A 19,340-nucleotide genomic window follows, 5' to 3' on the forward strand; every position below is an offset into this window, starting at 1 on the left:
TCCCCTGGGGTATTAGCTACTCCTTCTAGTTTGGTGTCATCTGTAAATTTGATAAGTGAAAATGCTTGTGTACCGTATTTTCCGGCTTATAAGACGACTTTTTGACCCTCTAAAATTGGGTCAAAAGTTGGGGTCATCTTATACACCAGGTTGAGCCCAGCAACAAGAGGTCCCCGTGGCCCGGCACACTCACCTGGCCTGTTCCATGCTGCTGCCGGCCTCCTACCGCCTTCCAGGCCTCTAATGGCCCCGGTGCAAGCATGCACGACTGGCTGCCAGCTTCACAGGACTCCGGAGGGCCCTTGAAGTCTGTGTGCGTACGCATGGCTGGCCTCCGGCTTCATAGGCCTACAGAGGCCCCTTGAAGTCTGAGCACGCCTGGCTGCTGGCTTCACAGGCCTCCGGAGGCTCTTTGAAGCCTGCGCACATGTGCAAGGCCAGCCCCCAGCTTCACAGGAAGAGGGGTAGTCTTATATGGCAAGTATATCCCAAATTCTATATTTTTACTGAAAAAGTTGGGGGTCGTCTTATACGCCCAGTCGTGTTATACGCCAGAAAATACGGTATATATAATATGGATTGTGCATAAGGCCTATGTTTCTACCACACCTACTCTTTATCTGTAATAATCTTCAACTAATCCACACACCACAACTATGTAATAAATATGTTTCCAAGATGTATAATTCTAAGTAAATGCAATTTGGGTCTGATCTTTTACGATCTGAAGAGAAACCAGAGTATCTGATCTTTTAAACTATATTTATCTACAAGCATATATGTCAGGGCGATGATATCACATGCCTTCTGTGGCAAAAGTAAAAAATAATGTTGTGGGGTTAATTCATCATCTTATAAAAGAAAATTAAAAGAATACATAAAAAGATGAAGCCCATTGCAACACATAAATGTCTTTACTTCTCCCTTAAAGGCAAAGGTTGTCCCTTGACATGAATGTCTAGTCATAACCAACTGTAGGGGGCAGTGCTCATCTCCCTTACTAAGCTGAAGAGCCAGCGTTGTTTGAAGACTGCTCAACATGTGGCCAGCATGACTGCACTGAATGCTGTTACCTTCCTACTGAGAATTGATACCTATCTATCTACTTGCATTTGTACGCTTTCGAACTGCTAGGTTGGTAGAAGCTGGGACTACTGACAAGAGCTCACCCCATCATGAAAAACTTGGGCCTCAAACTGCCAACCTTCTAATCGTCAGAATTAGTGTCTTAACCACTAAGATACTGCATCCCTGTTACCTTTAGCTGAACTCACTTCAAGCTGAAATCAGTGGGACAGGTAAATGACTACACCTGTAACCTTAATACATCTATTTACATTTCTAGAGGAGTTAGGATCTAGCTGTGCTCTCAGGAAGCAAATATCCCATACATCTGTGAACCTTCCAGCATCAGCTTACAGCCTGCTTTTGATCTGGTGCATCCAAAAACACTCTAGTCTTCCAGTTTGGATCACCAATACCACCCAGGAAGCAGTACAGAATAATTTCCTCCCTGAGGAAAATGTTCTGATGAGAGAAAAGGGAGAAAATATCATCCACTTGGGATGAGACAGTGTATCTATCTTGTCAGTCTCCAGCCCAGTTAGGATTGTTCTGTATTTTCCCCCCACTAATCTGAATGGAATCTAAATCTAAACAAGTGAGGTAGTTTGATGACTGAGAAAACATGTAATAACAGTTTATGTTAGAGGTTTCACAGAACACACATAGTTCCTTAAGCAAAAGGAGTTCTCAGTAGCTCCTTGGACTCTTAGTCATTATAAGGCATTTCATCGGTAAACAAATAACCCATGGATTTGTACACATATCTCTCACATATAGCCAAAACAAACATCAATATACGTTACAAGGAATAAATATTTACTGTGAAAACCTTCTAGAGACAATAAAGTCACAAAGCTTTTGAAAATTAAGACAAATTAATAACAACCATATATTTTAAACCATGTCTTCTTCCATTCATACACTGCAAATACATACTCATTTATTTCTGTTTCTATTAGATAATGATTTTTATTTTCAGAGAAATGCGCACTAGCAGTACCTGAATGACCATGAGAAGCATTTTAATTGAGTAAAATCATGCAGAAAGCCTAAATGTTTTCTAAGGCAGCCAACTGTTGATTGCAAATGGAAACTGAATGTTGTATCAGCCCATTTTTAAAATCAATAAGCGTGAAATAACTCCTCTTTAGAATAAACAATGGGCATTCTTCATTTTGCACAGAGTTAAAATGAACTTTGAAAAAATAAATAATAGCCTCCTTGACTCTTTTTATTTTCCACGGTCTCCTGAAATTTTATACTTCCCAATCACAGATCTTGAAAGATAGGACCTGCTCTTATTTTTCATTTTACCTTATATAAAATGCTTCTTTTCTTGAAACATGGTATGACCAATTTTGTCATAATTATCCACTAACTTCTGAGATTGTTTGGGCTGAGAGTCTAAACAAACCAATTTAGAATTAAGTAACTTTCACCTCTATGGACCTTAACTCCCATTTTCAAAGGAGAGAGATCTCTGATAAGTGTTGGGGACATACAGTGTTATTTTAGAGTTAAGATGTAAGAAAGAATGTTTAATGGTTTTGTATTACTCATAAGAATATGAAACACATCTGGTCTGTCCTTTAACTACTGTACAAAATGTAGCACTTTGATACAATCCATATACAACAAAGATAGAAAAGTTGGGGGAAAAGGACTGTTTGTGCTCAGCCGGATTACACGAGGTCTCGGGATGATGTGTTCATGGACTGGCTTTGGAAGACCACTTTTGGAAGGTGGTGGTGTTAAAAGTCCAGATGACTGTCTGGAGTCAGGAGAGCTCATAGGGGTGAGTGTAATGGAAGAGATATCTAAACAAGGAGTAGAATCCTCATTGCTACACCAGAAAAAGGTGGAGGGTCTTTGAAACATGTGGCATTCATAATCAGACTGTATGTGCAGCAGCTGTAAAGGAATCACAGAAAGAGAAAAATATTCTAAGGAAGAAAAGTGGTAAGAGAAGGGCAAGAAAAGAAAAAAAAGTGCATTTTAAAAAATATCGCTTGCAAACTGATATTCAACTTTGTTTTGTTTTGTATTTTTGGTTTTGTTTTGTGGCTTTTGCTTTGTTTTGTTTTGGCCGTAAAGATGAATTTTCTTATCCCACAGCAACAATCAGTAATCCAGTTCTGGCAGAAGCAAGTTGAATATGTTCATTAAAAAAAAAAAGCACTTAAATAAAAAATTAATCCCTTTTTTTGCATCCACAAAAATAACCACATGTACCAAATATATTTGCACATTCTCATGTCTGCAACTGTTCTGAATATAATAGGCAAACATGGTTGGGTGGTTAAAGCACAGCCCAGCATTCTGTGTAGTTAATATAACTTTACAAACCATTTTTCTCACCACAGATACAAAAGAAAACTATTACAGCATACAAGTTGACTAAGGCCTGAAACAGATGGCAGATGGGGGTGGCTTCTGGTCACTCTGGGGTTGTGGCGTTTACATGACGAATGCCCCCTGGAGCGCCCAGAAGCCTTCCTAGGGTTGAGCCAGGGATGCCTAAGGCAGCCCAAAACCAGGCCCAGAAGGAGCAGATCTTTCCAACTCCTTTTGGGGCCACAGCAGGAGGTGCCTTTGGAGTCACGGCATGTGTTCACTGCGGCCCTAGGACCAGCTTCTAGCTGCTTCTTCCTGCCTGTCTGCTTTGCCTCTACGGTTTCTTCCCTCAGCATGTGGGACTTATAAATACAGTACATACTATTGGAAACTCTAATCAATAAATAAAAATAAAATCCTAGTCCACTATTTGTAGCACTGTGTACCTAAAGGTAAAAGGTAACACTTATGTAATTAACTGACTGCCTTTCTTCCTCTGATCACAAGATGACAGTAGAAAGCATTGGAAAGAGGGGCAATAAATTACTCCAATTACATTGCATATACCTTAATATCTACTTTCTACAAAGGAAACCATAAAGAGCACATTCACAGGAGAGGGCTCATTCAGTGTTATATCCTGTCGAATTAAAATGTTGAAAGGGCTAGGGTGAACTATTCAGGGTGAGCTATTCAGAAAAACTGGTACTCATGATAAAATCTTTGGACAGGTGATTAAAATGTATCTAATTAATTTACCTGGGCTGTGATTAATACATGGAACTGACTCCTCCCCTCCCTATATCATTGTATTATCAAAATGACACTGGATAAGAATGTAAGAAGAGTCATATTTGCTCTGATCATAGATTTATCTAGTCAAGCATTCTATTTGCACAGTGGCTAAGCAATTTCCTATGGGACCTGCGTGCAATTGTACCTCTTTGTCTTGCATTCCCCAGCAACTAATATAGAGAGGCATGCTGTCTCTCATCCTAATTAATAGCCACTTAGGGCACAACATTTTCTTTTTGTAATTATGCCTTATACAGAATCTGCCTTTTAAAAAACAGCTATACACTGAGTCAAAAATTTCATTTGAGCAATCTACTACTGTAAGATCAAGATCCTATTCTTGGTCAGTCTCTCCCAGCTCAGATCCCATCATCATATACATGAACTGGCTTCCTCCCTCCTCCAATACATATTTGCTTTATTTTGCTTACACTGATCTTATTTACCATTTGGATATATGATTTTAGAGAAATTTATACAATTTGTTGTTTTTAATCACTGTAAATAATATGATGCCATCTGAAGACATGACCTCCTCGCTCTTACTCCTGTGTATACTAACAGAATGAAGGAAAGAGCATGGGAAATGAAGGGTAGAACACAGTAATCAGGTAAAGTATATGAAAAAGGTGCATGTACTTAAATGTCAAGAAAGTAATAAAATGTTAGCATGCATTTTTTTAAACTTACCTTATTATATAACACCTAGTGCAATGTAAACTATAACACCATGAAACACAGAGGCACACAAATGGGGAAATAATGCTGACATTTGAAAAGAGCAACCTTAACATCAAACTTTTTAATGCAGTGAGTGAAAACTGCAGGCCAATAGCAGCTGTGGATTGTGACACTCCTGGAAGATCACTTAATGGTATAAGGAGTGGCACTTATGTTAACTCTTGTTAATAATGGAAAGAAGGAGGCACTTTGAACAATCCAAAATGAAGCAAAAGATAGTGCTAGAAGAAGATGAGAACTACAGGTCAGAAAGCCCATAACCAGCTATTTGGGAAGAGCAAAGGATAAGTACGAACAACTTGACTGAAGGTGAAAGTAAGTGCAGCTGTTGGCATGCTCAGACGTCAAAGGAGGATTCCACAGGGCTCTTGTTAAAAACACCCACTAGCAATTCTACTTTTCTACAGATCAAGGCTGGCTCAAATACATATTATTCAGTTCCTTAACTGCCAAAATCATAACTGCAAATGAACTGGCAGCAGTGATTCTGTATACAGTACACAGATCCTCAAAAATACTGGCTGGAAAATATGTTATCAGTTTAGGACACATGGAGAAATAATGCTTAAAGTATGTCAACTACCATCTAGATACTGATTTGGTATGGATGCAACAATCATCTTAAGAACCTAAACCCATACTGAGGTATGAAGGATAGAGCACCACCATATGGGGGCAATAACATAGAAAACTGTACTGGCCTAAGACAAACAAATGATTCGGATCAAACACTAGGAGGCTCTCTGATTTAATGCCAAAGCAAATTTAAGGGGGAAAATCAACAGTGAAAGAAGAGTAACAGAAAGCCTATGTATGAATCCAAGAAGCTGATAACAAGAAACACCCCTGCTAAAACATGTTGGACAGTCATGGTTGTACATTCAGCAGTTCTTGAACTCTTTGCTCATGTGCAGCCCTGCTTAAATCAGATAAAAATCTTTCCTTGTTGGGGGACTGAAAAATACAGCTCTGTTCTGTAGCCACTGATGGAAACCACATTATAACAACCACAGTATAATTTTAGCTGCCTACATAATTATTCAGGAAATGGTAGAAACAGCATCAATCCGTGTTACACACAAACCTGCCATTAATGTACATATGGTACATTAACAAATAACACTTCAGATTTTACATATAAATTAGCTCAGAAAAAAAATGTTGGACTTAGTAGACCTGAGAGGATGTGTGTGGGTGTTTTATCCATTTGCCTGAATAAAAACCTTACCTACAGACATAGCTGAGAAAATAAGCATTGTTTTAAAGTCTAAAGACAGGAAAAGCAACACACAAAATTAGGACCACTAACAAAAAGCATCCTTTTAAAAGTGGGAATTTTTATTTTAAATGTTGGCTAAAATGGAGGAACTAAGTGAACTTGGCTGACATCAATGCAGCCACATTTTTTGGGGGGGGGGGGGGGGGGGGGGGTGTACAGCCACAAACAACTTTGCTTGAGTAAAAGTAAGAGAAACCACAACATCATGAAAATCTTCTGTGATGGCCCATTATTATTACACAGTTTGCTTGGAGAAGTATTTATGGACTGTATTTATGGATGTGATGGAGTTTTGAGGTTGTGGTGAATACAGAAATTATCTTTATTGCACTGCAAGGTCAGTGCATGAGAGAAGCATTGGATTTTTATTTTATTTTATATTATTACTGTTCCACCTTTCTACCCACTATGAACCCAAAGTGGCTCATATATATGTATTTAGGAATGAATATATTTATTGGGGGGGGGGAGGTATAGAGTAAGGGTAAGTGAGAGTTTATACGATATCCCCTGCACCGTGAATCCTATGAGGCCTTTGTATTTCATAACAATTTTCACTTAAGTGTTTTATTTTGCAAATACAGCAGCCAGTTTAAAAATATATACTTGATTAAGCCATTTAAAAAATAATTGAAAATATCTTCACTAAAAAGAATGCCAAAGCTCTAATAACATAATATTAATATTAATTCTAAAAAATATATTTTAAAAATTCACTGGACAGAAAGTAGCTGTTTCATTTTTAATGTAAAATTTGAACCACACAGAGCTTTCTCGCATTACATTTTGATGAGTAATGTGTTTTTGAACTTGCTGAAGCTTACAGCCAAATATTTTCCTAGAGTTTGAAGTATAATACAAATATCACAGCCAGTGTTATTAATGAGAAATGAGAAATGGAATACCTTGTGGAAAACGCTAGCAATTAATATTTAACATTTATGCGGCGGAGTCCATTTCTATAATGTCTCCATGAAGAATTACGTGAGGGATTGGGGGTTGTTTGCTTCTCCCATCCATTTAGTTATAGTGGTTCTAAACAAGCAGAGGGAGTAGGGGCTGGTTTTCTATATGTAAAAACATGATTACGTATAGTTTATTATATTCTTAAAATGTCTATAGAGAGCTTTTTTTCCTCATCCTTGGAATGATAGCAACAACAAAAGTGATTTCTGTGCTGAATATATAGGAAGCGGTCAGGGAGGTCAGAAAAGCGGGAGTGACAATCACCATTTTCAAAGAGGTAGGAGAATTATGGAATCTTCTCTCTAAGTAACTTTCTTAACATTTACTGGAAGTCATTGATATCTGCTGTAGAACAGATGGGTTCCATTACTAGACTAGAATTAAAATGACCAAGGTTTGAACATTTTCATATCCCAGGTTTTAAATCCTTTATTCTTCTGTCTCCAACTTTTCTAAATTAGTCACTTTAGCAGAGACCAATACACATCACAGTTTATGATACACCCATCATAAATTTTAATACCTATAATGTGCAATTCCTTTGTTACCTTAAAAACTATACTTTTAAGATGAAACCTACATTTTCTCTGTGTTACTGGTTATGTTAAATATTATTGAAATGCAAGAATTAATATGGAGCCTACACCTTAGAACTTCCAGCTTCCAAGGCTCAGATATTTGGAAAACAGAAAATTTACAGTAGGAAGGTGCCTCAAATGCCCCCCCTCCCAGAAAACAGGGATCAAATTCAGCTCAGCTCAGTCAGTCAGTGTGGGTATGCATGGATGCATGTAGAAAGCCCCAAAGAAAGAAGGAAGGAAGGAAGGAAGCAGAGTACAGGAATAGATGCATGAGGAAAGCCTATAAACAGAGGAAATCAAAATGGGTACTAGAAACAATGATGTGAAAGTTGTAATATAGTGGGGAGAAGGAATGGAAATGAAAAAGATTAGCCAGATGGAGAAAATGAAGAACTAAGGGGTAGGCAGGAAAATCAAGAAAAATCTATCTAACGTGATGGAGTAAAATGCAGTAAACAGTTGTGAAGCAGAACTTCAGTTCTGATATTTACTTTTTATTTAACATTTCTTCTTCATTTCTCATAACTTGTCTCAGACTTACTGCTCTCTGAATCCTTCTTCATACTTAACATATTTTATGAGTGACCCTTTTATTGACAAAAAAATTCTGTTACAACCAAAGGATATAGATTTGGCTAAGACTGAATGGATTATAAGATATAATTTGGCCATTACTAACAAGGTCACACATTTATGAATGGAAGACCATTCATGCTTCTGGAATGTAGAACCTGTGGTCCATGCTGCTGGTGTACCTCTGTCCCCAACTACTGTAATACCTCCACTGCTTAGCTGATAAACTGCATGGCAGGGAGAAAATGCTGTTCCACAGGACATCAGTCTCAGTCTGGATCATTGGAGAGGAGGGAGGTGGAAGGAGAGCTGAACAACATCTTTTTAGCTGCCAGCAATCCTGTTGTCAAGATTGCTGTCTCATGGGTGCTGGTAGATGAGATCACCAGTGATCCTGCTTCCAAGACTGTTTTCCTGCCACTAGCAGCAATGGCAAAAGAGTATTTTCAATAATTACAGGAGGATCACTTGGAGAATGGGGGAAGTAAAAGTGTCTCACAATCCTTGTGACCCCACTTTTAAGATCCCATTGTTTTCTCATTTAGTAACGGATGGAGATTATAAGTGATGGCAGGATGAAGTTTTACACTCACCCCAAATCTTTATGGTAAAAAAAGAGAGGGTGGAGGCTGAAATTTGCCAATCCTGATATGCTGGGATATATTTGAGTATGTGTGTGCATGTGTGTGTACATGGAAGGGCACTGGTCTCCAGCAATACTAGTCCTCATCAACATTCCAGCCCTGTAGGTCCAAAAGCTCATACATTTCTATTTCTATTCAGTAGTCTACTTTCAACTACATTTATTTCTCCAAATGAGAATATTTAAATGGAAAACTAATCTTGAGAAGATCTCTTAATTTTAATCATCTTTAATATTTATGAAATTGATATACTTTTACATGAGAAGCATGATTTGACAGATTACAAACAATTACTAAGGACTAAACTAGACATAGCTATATGAAGGACAGGAGCTCAAAAATAAATGGTTTTGACAATATTAATAATTTTAATTAAAATAATGCACTAAACGAAGGAAAAACACACAGCAAACATTAGCTTACACTTAAGCAGGAATACAAAAAAGTTGTGTGAACCTTCAAAATGAAGCTCCATTTCACAGATGTGTATACTCTGGGATTCTGGATGTTACTTAGATACATTGCCATTTAACTGCCTGCCAGTGCTAGAGAACCCTCAAGGATCATCTGTACTTTAAATGCAGCCGACAAAATCAGGCAATATGGGTAGTATAACCACAGGCCATATTGTTATCATCTTAAATAGAGATACTACTTTTAAAAATTCTACTGCATCCACAATCATGCACTGAAACAAGAATAAGTAGAAAAACCTCAACCATGTGATTTACAAGGAAGCTAATATGGAATCCCAATTCATACACAGTTGCAGAAAAGTCTTGGAAGGGATTAAGGGCACCACACAAAAAACATACAAACAAGTAAGTAACCATATGTTTGTGACAAAAATTCAGGCGCAGCAGGTATACCCAAATCCATAGCTAATTCTCGTTATGGTTAATTTCTATGAAAAAAGAAAGAAAAAAGAACAAATTGACTTTGGATCAAGATGTCTTTCCTCTTAAGCTATAAAGTCTATGCATTTTCTGTAGTTACTCAGTAATTAGGGGGATACACTGTCTGTCTATACAGGAGCAGTTTCATTTATTCTTAACATATTTTAATGTTGAGTCCTGGCACTGAAATAGAGTTGAATTCTGCTGACCTCTAGTACAAATCAAGCCCTATTCTCTGAATTTAAATCCATTTAGGTTCCCAAGATAAGGCTCTCCCATACTTGTATTATTTATGAGAAGGACACTGCATGCTCCGCTAGCATACATGGACAGCAGTAGCAAATGATACATAAAATTAACTGGTTGATGGCATGAGTTTAAATCTTCCTTTTTTGGCTTGTCACAATCTTAGAGTTACTTAAACACTGAAATCACCATGAGTTAGTTAGGTCAATCAGCAAAAAATGCTTTAAATTTGTTATGAAGCAAACTAGGTGAGAAATATATTTAAGTTATAGTGCATTTGCTGGGGGAAAAAGTTTTGCCAGGTACTTACTGGTGATGTGTGTACTTGGGTTATTCTTAATTGGTTCTCCAAATCTTGTACCTTGTTTTTTAGCTCCATATTTTCTGTTTCTAATTCATTAATCTAAATAAAAAGAAAAAAAAAACCTGGCAGTTAATGGAATGGTGAGTCAATATGCAGATTCATCAGTGGTGTTGGGAGTAAGGGAAATCAATGAACAATCGCAATACTCTTGAAGAAACCTAGAAAAACAAGTAATCATGGAATAAAAGGTTTGCCTTTATTCAGTAAACAGGCCTGTACAGAATCAATATACTGAAATTCATCTATGAAATATCCTTCTTCCAAGGATGTGCCAAGGATTTTGGGAAGGGAGGGGTCCAGACTAAGTGCCACCATATATTTTGTGATTAGATTACATTTGGTTGATATTATTTTTAACATTAATTAACAGAAGGGGGTCCAGATTAATTAACATTAATTAACAGAAGGGGGTTACGTTACTGCTTCTTCTCAAACTGGTCATTATTACTGTAATTATTACTTTATAAATTTGTATCAATCATACTAAGAAAAATGAATAATTAGGTGTTGTACAAGGAGAAATCCAAATTCTACACTACCTGTGAGCTAAGGAAAAATAGTGTCTGTTTATGAAAGCTAAGGAAAAATAGCGTTTGTTTATGAAAGTAAAGATAGCTATTTATATTTAAACTACACCTGAGTATCAGTAAGCAAAACACATAGAATTACTTTGCATAAGATTCAACATTTTGCTAATTGCTAATCAGATGTGGAATGAAAATGGGGCCTGCATAGTCCACTTAATAATTCAGCATATATATGCTGAAAAACTTGACCATGGCTTTCTCCATGGTCAAGTTTTTCTATTCACATGTACGTTCTGTTCAGCAAAAGTCCATTCTAATCCTAATTTTTTAAAAATCAGAGTATGTCCAATTTGTATCCTTTCAGTTATAGAAGATACCACATCCCACACACTACTGAACAGGCTCTCTCCCAATTTTTCACAGGACATTATTTGGGGATATGTGTGTTTATGTGTGTAGTATAGAGAGAGGAGGCAGGAAAATAGTCAGAAATCACCTTCCATCCTATCCCACTAATGGTAGCCTATGCTGTGTCAAAGAGACTTTTATCTGTAATGGGAAATAATCCATTCTGTCGCAGGTCCAAATGCAGCCCAATTTGGTATTTCCTGATGGATTAATGAAAATTAGTCTTTGATTTGTCTGCTGAATAGCCATGTTGAAATTGGCCTAATTTGCTTCTAATGGAACTACTTAGAAACATGTAGCCTCATGATGGCCTTCTCATCTTTTCTTTTGCTTTGTGTCAAGTCCTGTCATTTCCTGATTTGGAAATTTCCCCAAGATCTGGTTTACATCTACATTTATTAAACTTGCTTCTTATGAAATAAAATGATAGGATTTTTATCATGCTTATTCTGCTACATTCCAGCAATATTTTTAAAATCTAAATGAAACATTATTTAAACTAAGAAAACACAACAGGCTGTGTAACTTACTCGTTTCTGTAACCCTGCAATCTGTTTTCTTGTTTCAACATCTTTTCCTCCAGATTCCAGAAATTTCCTGTAAGCCAGGTCAAATGCTTGACCAATAGTTAAAGTTATCTCTTCTGCCTTTATATAAAGCAAATATTACCATTAATATGTAAAGTCAATTTTATGTGACCAAGAAAAGAAGCACATATCAGTTCATTATCTATAGCCATCTATGCAAATGATTCAGATTAACAAAATGATAAGTGTACATGTCACTGAATCAACCAAGAATGTATTATCCAAATTACAATGGAAGGAAGCCTGAACTTTGCAATGCATGACTTATTTTAATAAATGGTTTTAAGTGGTAAATTTCATGGTGTCCACAGCCATACCAATTATGACTGAATCCTATACTTAATACATTAATTGCACAAACCATTGTTTTTAGAGGAATTTATTTCTAATTGAAATATGTCTACAACATACTTGTTATATGACTTCTTGTGAGACAGTCCAACTATAACATCAGGTTATGTAGGAAGGAGTGATTTACAAATGAAAAACTTGCACCAATCTGTTTTAAATGCAAGTGCTGGAGGCAGAAAAACTACATTCAGAGCATTGCTGGCAAAGCATAATGAAAAGAACATGTTGTTCAGTATTCTGTTTAAGTGGTGGTAGATGAAGGATACTGAAATGAGACAAAGACTTGGCACAACTGTGGAACTGTTTTTGAACCAGGCCCATTACAAGTGTAAGTAATCTATTTGTCTCTGAGAGAGCTCCAGTTGGCTAGATCTGGAGTGATTCCACTGGTAAATGTCCTAGGCCTGATTTGGAACCTGATTTATGTGAACATTTGTATGATGTCTTCTCACCAGTGAACATGATTCACTCAGAGTAGTATACTACTGAATACCAGTGCTCTCTTCCCATTAACAACTGGACTACTGAGTCACAATAGTGGAATAATTCTGTGTAATATGTACTTATTTGTACATGGGTGCTAGGTTAGCATTCTTCATATTGGTAAAATGCACCACTATCTAGAAGCAGAGGTAAAAGTAAATATGGACACAATTTTCTAAGAAAATGGAAATATCCAAAATATTAATCCTCGCCAATCTGGCTGGGGGACTTTGGCAGTTGTAGTGAAAAAAGAAGAGAGAGTAAATTTTCCAAGCTCTGCTACAACAATCAAAGCTCTATATCAAGTAAACAGGCAAAATATTTCCCCAGTATAATCCAGAGGGCCAGTCTTCACAGGTTCTTTTGCACTGTGAATCCAGTTGATATAAAATATATATACTGTTGTCAAGGGCATGAGCTTTTGTTTTATGCATTTCTCTGAATTTGAAAGCAAGGCCTAGTTCAAACCTGCTTATTACTACCTAGAATTTTAAATTAGGATGTAAGGGGAAGTGAACACATGCAACTTTCATGCTTCATATGCCCTGTTCATGCATTTTGCAGCAGAGTTTCCCTATCTAAGCACTCAGTATCCTTAGCCCAAAGTTCGGGCTGGAAACCCTTATTTTGAGCTGCATGTATGCTAGCTCTAGTATGAAATTCTGAATAATGCTGGCCAGCTTTTCATTTAGCAAGATCAGGACAAGAGTTTTAAAAAGCAATCTTACATATCAATGTAGGAAAATATATCAACAATAGTTAAAGCATCTTATGACACTGCCAGTGTTATAAGGCTATGTGAAAAATGTAGTTTCAGAGATAGGAATTTTGGCATGCTTTGCTCTCTTTTCTGTTTTTAGAATAATTATTTAAAAAGGAAAATAATCCCAAGCATTAAAAAAACCATCCTAGTGTAAGCCAGGCATATAGGGCATACTTACACACTTTTCACTGTCAAAGACATAGCACAAGTGCTTATTTGATTCAGAATCTTTGCATATGAAAGTGAATATCCTTTTGTCGGTTTTGTCATCAGCACAAAATGATATCCTATGGAGCTGACAGTTGTGCTGCACTTCCTGCAAACAATAATTTTGGAGTTACACTTTATGAATTACATTTTGCACATTCGTCACATTTTGCATACTGAACATGTCCTAACCCAGGCACCTAGAATGAGACAAAATCCTCTCCAACTAGAAATAATCATATTCTATATAGGAGGTGTATTTTACAATGGCCACCTACAATGTTGTTTTGTAATAGTAAATGGTGATCTTATATACCACTACATTTGGTCTGTGGGACATGTTTGTAATCTGTATAGGCATCTGGGTCCAATTTTCAGCTGCACATGGCAAAGAACTATAAACACAAGATGTTCCATTGCAGAAACTAGCTCTAGTCACTGACTCTTTTTCTGGATCAGACTCAAAGTAGTTTTTGCACAAACATCTTACTGCTGTACATAATGTTCTGTCAGTTGACATGTCTGCATATTTAATGTAGTAACTGGAGGATGGCAGTATCACTTTTTCAGATGGAAGGATAGGATCTTGGAATCTACAGCAAATGAGGATTAACATATGTCATCATAACATCCTACTCAAAAGAGATGTTAAATAAATCATGTACAAACACAAAATCTGGCTCTTATGATCACTTCAACAAATCCTGATGGTAAAATATCTGGGAATGCCAACCCCTCTAGTCAAGTATATAGCTCAGTCTAGTCAAACAATCCAAGCTGGGTAGTTTGACAATCTGGCCAGAAAAAAAAAGCCGTCTTGGTTTTCCCTGTGTCAGTTGTTTTATTATACAACAGTATAATTGAAATGATTAGAGCTTTAAAAAACAAATAAGACAAAACAAAACAATGGACCTGAATCAGAGGGCTAGAGGATCACGATTGTTCAGGCTTAGAACTAGAACCTACACTTCTTTTCAGTATTTCTAGGAATGAAGGAACCAATTGAACAGTGAAGGTGAAGGAAATCTCATGCCTGGAAGTCAGCAGTTAAGGCTGACTGCCACTAGATTAGGGGACACATCCTGCAGTGTCATACATGAAACAGTTCTGCAGTCATCCATCAAGTAATAAAAGAGGGTCCTCTGCAACATGTCACTGATCTAGAGATGTATGTTTTGCATTCTTTTTCCTTACAAGAATAAGTAATTCCTGCAGTATTCTCTCTGCTGGATGAGGATATGAAAATGTCTGCACAGTTCCCCAAAACTGTTTGTGCTTCAGGAAGTATTTGTCTGTAGAGAAATATACATTTTTGTTCTACACAGAAACATATTGTCTGGGCAAAACTCCACATAATTTGTCTTTGCAGAAAACATGATTTCTGTGCAAAAATACACATGTTGCTTGTATTCTTCCTGATATATGGACAATGCTATCTATACTTAGGATCTTGAAGTTAAAACTATTTTTGATATTTCTATCAAGACATAAGAATAAGAGGATAACAAAAGCTTCTATTGAGTTGTTGTTGTTGTTGTTGTTGTTGTTGTTGTGTGCCTCCACGTCATTTCTGAATTATGGTGACCCTATCATAGGATTTTCTTAGCAAGATTCATTCAGAGCAGGTTTGCCATTGCCATCTTCTAAGGCTGAGAAAGGTGACTTTCCCATGGTCACCAAGTGGGTTTCCATAGCTGAACAGGGATTTGTACCCTGGTCTCTTGCTCAAGACACTACGCCATGCTGGCTCACCACACTCTATTGATTATGAAGTAATTTCCATTCATTTCTTTAAAGGCCCACTAACACAGCAGATTCTTCACTTGTGAGGAAGCCTCTCACAAGTTCCCCTTCTGGTAGATGCTACTTGAGTGGTTATTAGGATCAGCTTTGGCTCTGGGGGGAAATAATGGAAGACCACAAGCTAGATGGATAGATTCAATCAGGGAGGGCATGGGTTTGAGCAGAGCAGTGGAGGACAGGGGGTTGGAGGTGTCTCATGCACATGAGTCAAGGCCAACTTGAGGGCAGTTAAGAACAAGAGCATTTTAAGCTTATCATGTAGCTGGACTGACTAAAACTTCCAGTCACTTTTAAGTATATAAAATGCTAAAGTATTGCCACTTCTTTCCTTCTCTGCTGGTGCTGTATATCTTTGGGTGATTTTGACACCTCTTGAATGCTTATTGCTAGGTTGGATAGTGCCCGTTAGAGTAGAAAATGGTGTTGCGCACTCTTAGACTTTCAAACAAGGTTACAAAATGTCAAATAAATAAAAGCATAAATAAAAATAACTTACACTGAAAAGTATCCTGCTTCTCTTTATTAAGTGATCCCCACAACAGTTAGCTGCCCTTTGTGGGAGTTCCACCGTGAATATGCAGTGAAATGCATGTGCATCTGTTAACATTCAGTATCATGGTTGTGCCCTATGGCTTGCTTAATTGCTGCTGTTACATAAACTATCACAGAGCTGGTGATTTCCATTTGGAAAATAAACATTTGCAAATGTGCAAGAACAAGAATATTTAATGGTGTTCCTTTTGTTTTTCTATCCAAGAGCTTAAGCAGTTTTTTTTTTGTTACTTCTGGCCAGCATCATGGGAAAGCAGCTCTGGTTATCAAGCAGAAATATGCAGCTTGTATGGGAGGGCTATTCTCTGCCCTAAGGAGATGTTATTGTTGTTCTGCATTACTATAAGCACTCCAGAGAGAGAACTAGTATTTGTTCTGTCTTCATTGCCTGGAATTACAAATCCTCTAACATTTCATTTAAAATGCATAAATGCCATACAGTTTTGCACTGTGCAATGCCTAATTCTTTGTTTCCTTTAACACAGTTCAATCCTTCCTCAGAATTTCCCCTTTCTCTGATACTTTACCAGCAAAGCAATATTTGTCAGATGAGATCCTTACTTTCCTTCTACTACAAGGACATTTATTAAACTGCACAGATTAGGTGAACTTCTGTGGTTTATTGGATGTATAGGTGGCTATGTAATTTTGAATAAATTATGATTTTTATCTGTGGGGTGGGATGGGGGTTGAAAGACCAGTTTGTCTGCCTTTGTCCATAAAACCTCATCCTTATTTCCCCATGCTTTGCTTTCATTTCTTCCCAGCATTTAAAAAACAAACAAATACTTATTATATGGCCCTCAGAGGACAAAAAGAAGTAAGTTTAGAGCAGAGACTGAAAGTATCATATTTGTTTTCACCGATCTTATGATGATGATTGTACATGAAGTGGAAATATGCAGAATTCAGTAATTCTCTGCTCAGTAAGGCTATGCAATATAGTTATTTTACATTTGTTTCCTGGGAGACACTATCATGGGAGCTCAGTTACATTCTTCACTGTCTGCTATGTGTTTTTATGAGCACAGTAATAGCAAGTAAACAGCCTCTTGGATGCCAACAAGCTAGATATATCATAGTTAAATCACTTGTAGAAATGGATTTGATTTCCTGGGTCAAAAAGTTAAGGGGGGAAAAAACAGAACACAAGATTCTTACCTTTGTTTTTGGATCTAGAATTTTTACGCCATATATTGAGATTTGTAATTCAACCTTTGGTGTTTTTTGACCTTCTGATTTCTTGATATGCCTTGCAAACTGGAAATTAGTAACAAATAATAATGCAGAAATATATATAACATACTGTGATTTGCTGTAAACTGCAATGCTGTTCCTTATACATAATTAAGTATCTTCCTGTACATTAAGTCAGACAAACTTTGCTTACAGGAGTCACCTCTGTATTAGATGTAAGGATTTTTCAACAACCAGTATAGATTTTTTACGGGGGAATGTTGATATTGTGTTCAGAGGTACAATTTCATTTTATGCTCTCCTAATTTCTGAATTCAAGTTATATAAGCAAGTCTTTAAGACATAGCACTGAATAATTGATACTTTAAAAACAAGAACTTAGAATTTGGATTATATACTGTTTTAATTACTCCTTTAAATTGTATGTTATATTACTCCTTAATGCCCTTTGCTTTGATAAGTTGTAGAAATTGAAAAACTAGCTATATATTCTTAAACAAAATTATAGCTGAATTAATAAATGATTGTGCAATATGAAAATAAAATCGTTTCCCTTCTTTTCCTCTGCCTTAAAATACACATTGTCATTAGCAGTATCACTGGAATGTATACTGCATTTTCAGCTAATTTTTTGTGTATTGTTCATTTTCAATATATTATTAACAGGTCACTTAGACCAGTGCTTCTTGGGCTCTGATGTGGGGGACTAGCAAGTGTTGTTTTCCAATATGCCAGGGACTGATACTAAATATTTGCCCATTAGGTACAATTGTTTCTTCCTTACATCAAAACTTGTTAGACCCAGGAGCCAATGGCACAGAGACTCGCAGTGGTCCAGGGACCATCATTTTGAGTAGCAGTGACATAGACCACTTTTAGTACTTACCAGATCTATGTTCCCCAATCAAGAGCAGAAGCTCACATTTAACATTGACACAACTTATCTTTTTGTCACTTTTGTGTGAGGGTTTTGTCTATTATAAGTAATAGTGTAAGTTTTATAAAATGGTACTGAGCCTAGGACAACTGAATATTATAAAAATGCATAGCATATAAGTGCATGTTTGCATACTCACATACTATCACTCAGTAGAAACATGAGTCAGTATGGAAATGACAACATTACTTGGCTAATAATTGGTCAAAAAGAGAGATGAAACAGGTCTAAAAAAGATTCTCCAACTATTTTCCAGTCTAGTGCTCAGCTTAAGAAGGTGACTGAAAAGATGCTAGCAGAAATATTCTATTGCATATTTCTCTGATGCCATCTGTAGCATTTTAGGCTACACTATATCCATTCAGCCCTTGTAGCTATTTATTTGCTTTTCATCTTCCATGAAATGACTACACAGAACAATTTAGGCTTGACTAAAACATTACTTTACTGTGGAGTTGAATTTGACTTAGGGATGAACTGCTGACAAGTTGGTTACTGTAATAATAAAATGTAATCTACAAAGGTTGCATATGTGTAATTTAGGCTTCTCCTTGTTGGAAATTGTACCTTGCACTTATTGTGACATAAGGATAATACCACTCTTCTTACCACTTCTGATCCATTGATTCTAGTTACCCTTGTGCAATGGGGAATTTTTAAAGACATTTACTCCTAAGCTTAGAACATAGCATAGCATTGTGGGGGAACTACTTTTACTTTTGACTCTGCAGCAGAAATGGAGAAGAACTGGAAGACAGGGGAAGGATAATATGAATATTCAAGTGTTTCTAACACAAAATGCTGTGGGTTGCAATCTTTCCAAACATGTTCTTTCCAAGGGCTCCTTCCATTAGGATATCCACACAATGTTCTCTTCCCTTATCAGAAATAAAAGTCAGTGAGGTTATCTATGTGTGTTCTTGAGTCTGATTTTACTTGATTAGGCTCAATGTAAAACATTCTGAGAACTTCAGGTTTGAGATATCCTTATGACGAGATAATGTTAGCTCAGAAAGAAGAACAGAGTAAATGAACTGAAAA

The 19,340-nt window shown here is 36.8% G+C and overlaps 1 protein-coding gene across 4 annotated transcripts in view; it reads right to left on the minus strand.

Annotated features, from left to right (window-relative positions):
* Positions 1 to 19,340, minus strand: part of GULP1 (GULP PTB domain containing engulfment adaptor 1) — a 228,236-nt gene that overhangs the window by 15,483 nt on the left and 193,413 nt on the right. For 2 of the 4 annotated variants that reach the window (XM_042474294.1, XM_042474286.1), the window contains exons 6-9: positions 17,327 to 17,425; positions 13,782 to 13,919; positions 11,950 to 12,066; positions 10,431 to 10,523 (exon numbers count right to left, since the gene is read on the minus strand). In XM_042474294.1, coding sequence (XP_042330228.1) covers positions 10,431 to 10,523; positions 11,950 to 12,066; positions 13,782 to 13,919; positions 17,327 to 17,425 — 447 coding nt within the window. Of the gene's footprint in view, positions 1 to 1,185; positions 2,977 to 10,430; positions 10,524 to 11,949; positions 12,067 to 13,781; positions 13,920 to 17,326; positions 17,426 to 19,340 lie in introns of those variants that run through there. The other 2 variants (XM_042474303.1, XM_042474280.1) reach the window with 2 other exon arrangements.

Source organism: Sceloporus undulatus, chromosome 1 (genome assembly GCF_019175285.1).
Source record: "Sceloporus undulatus isolate JIND9_A2432 ecotype Alabama chromosome 1, SceUnd_v1.1, whole genome shotgun sequence".
Classification (NCBI taxonomy): domain Eukaryota; kingdom Metazoa; phylum Chordata; class Lepidosauria; order Squamata; family Phrynosomatidae; genus Sceloporus; species Sceloporus undulatus.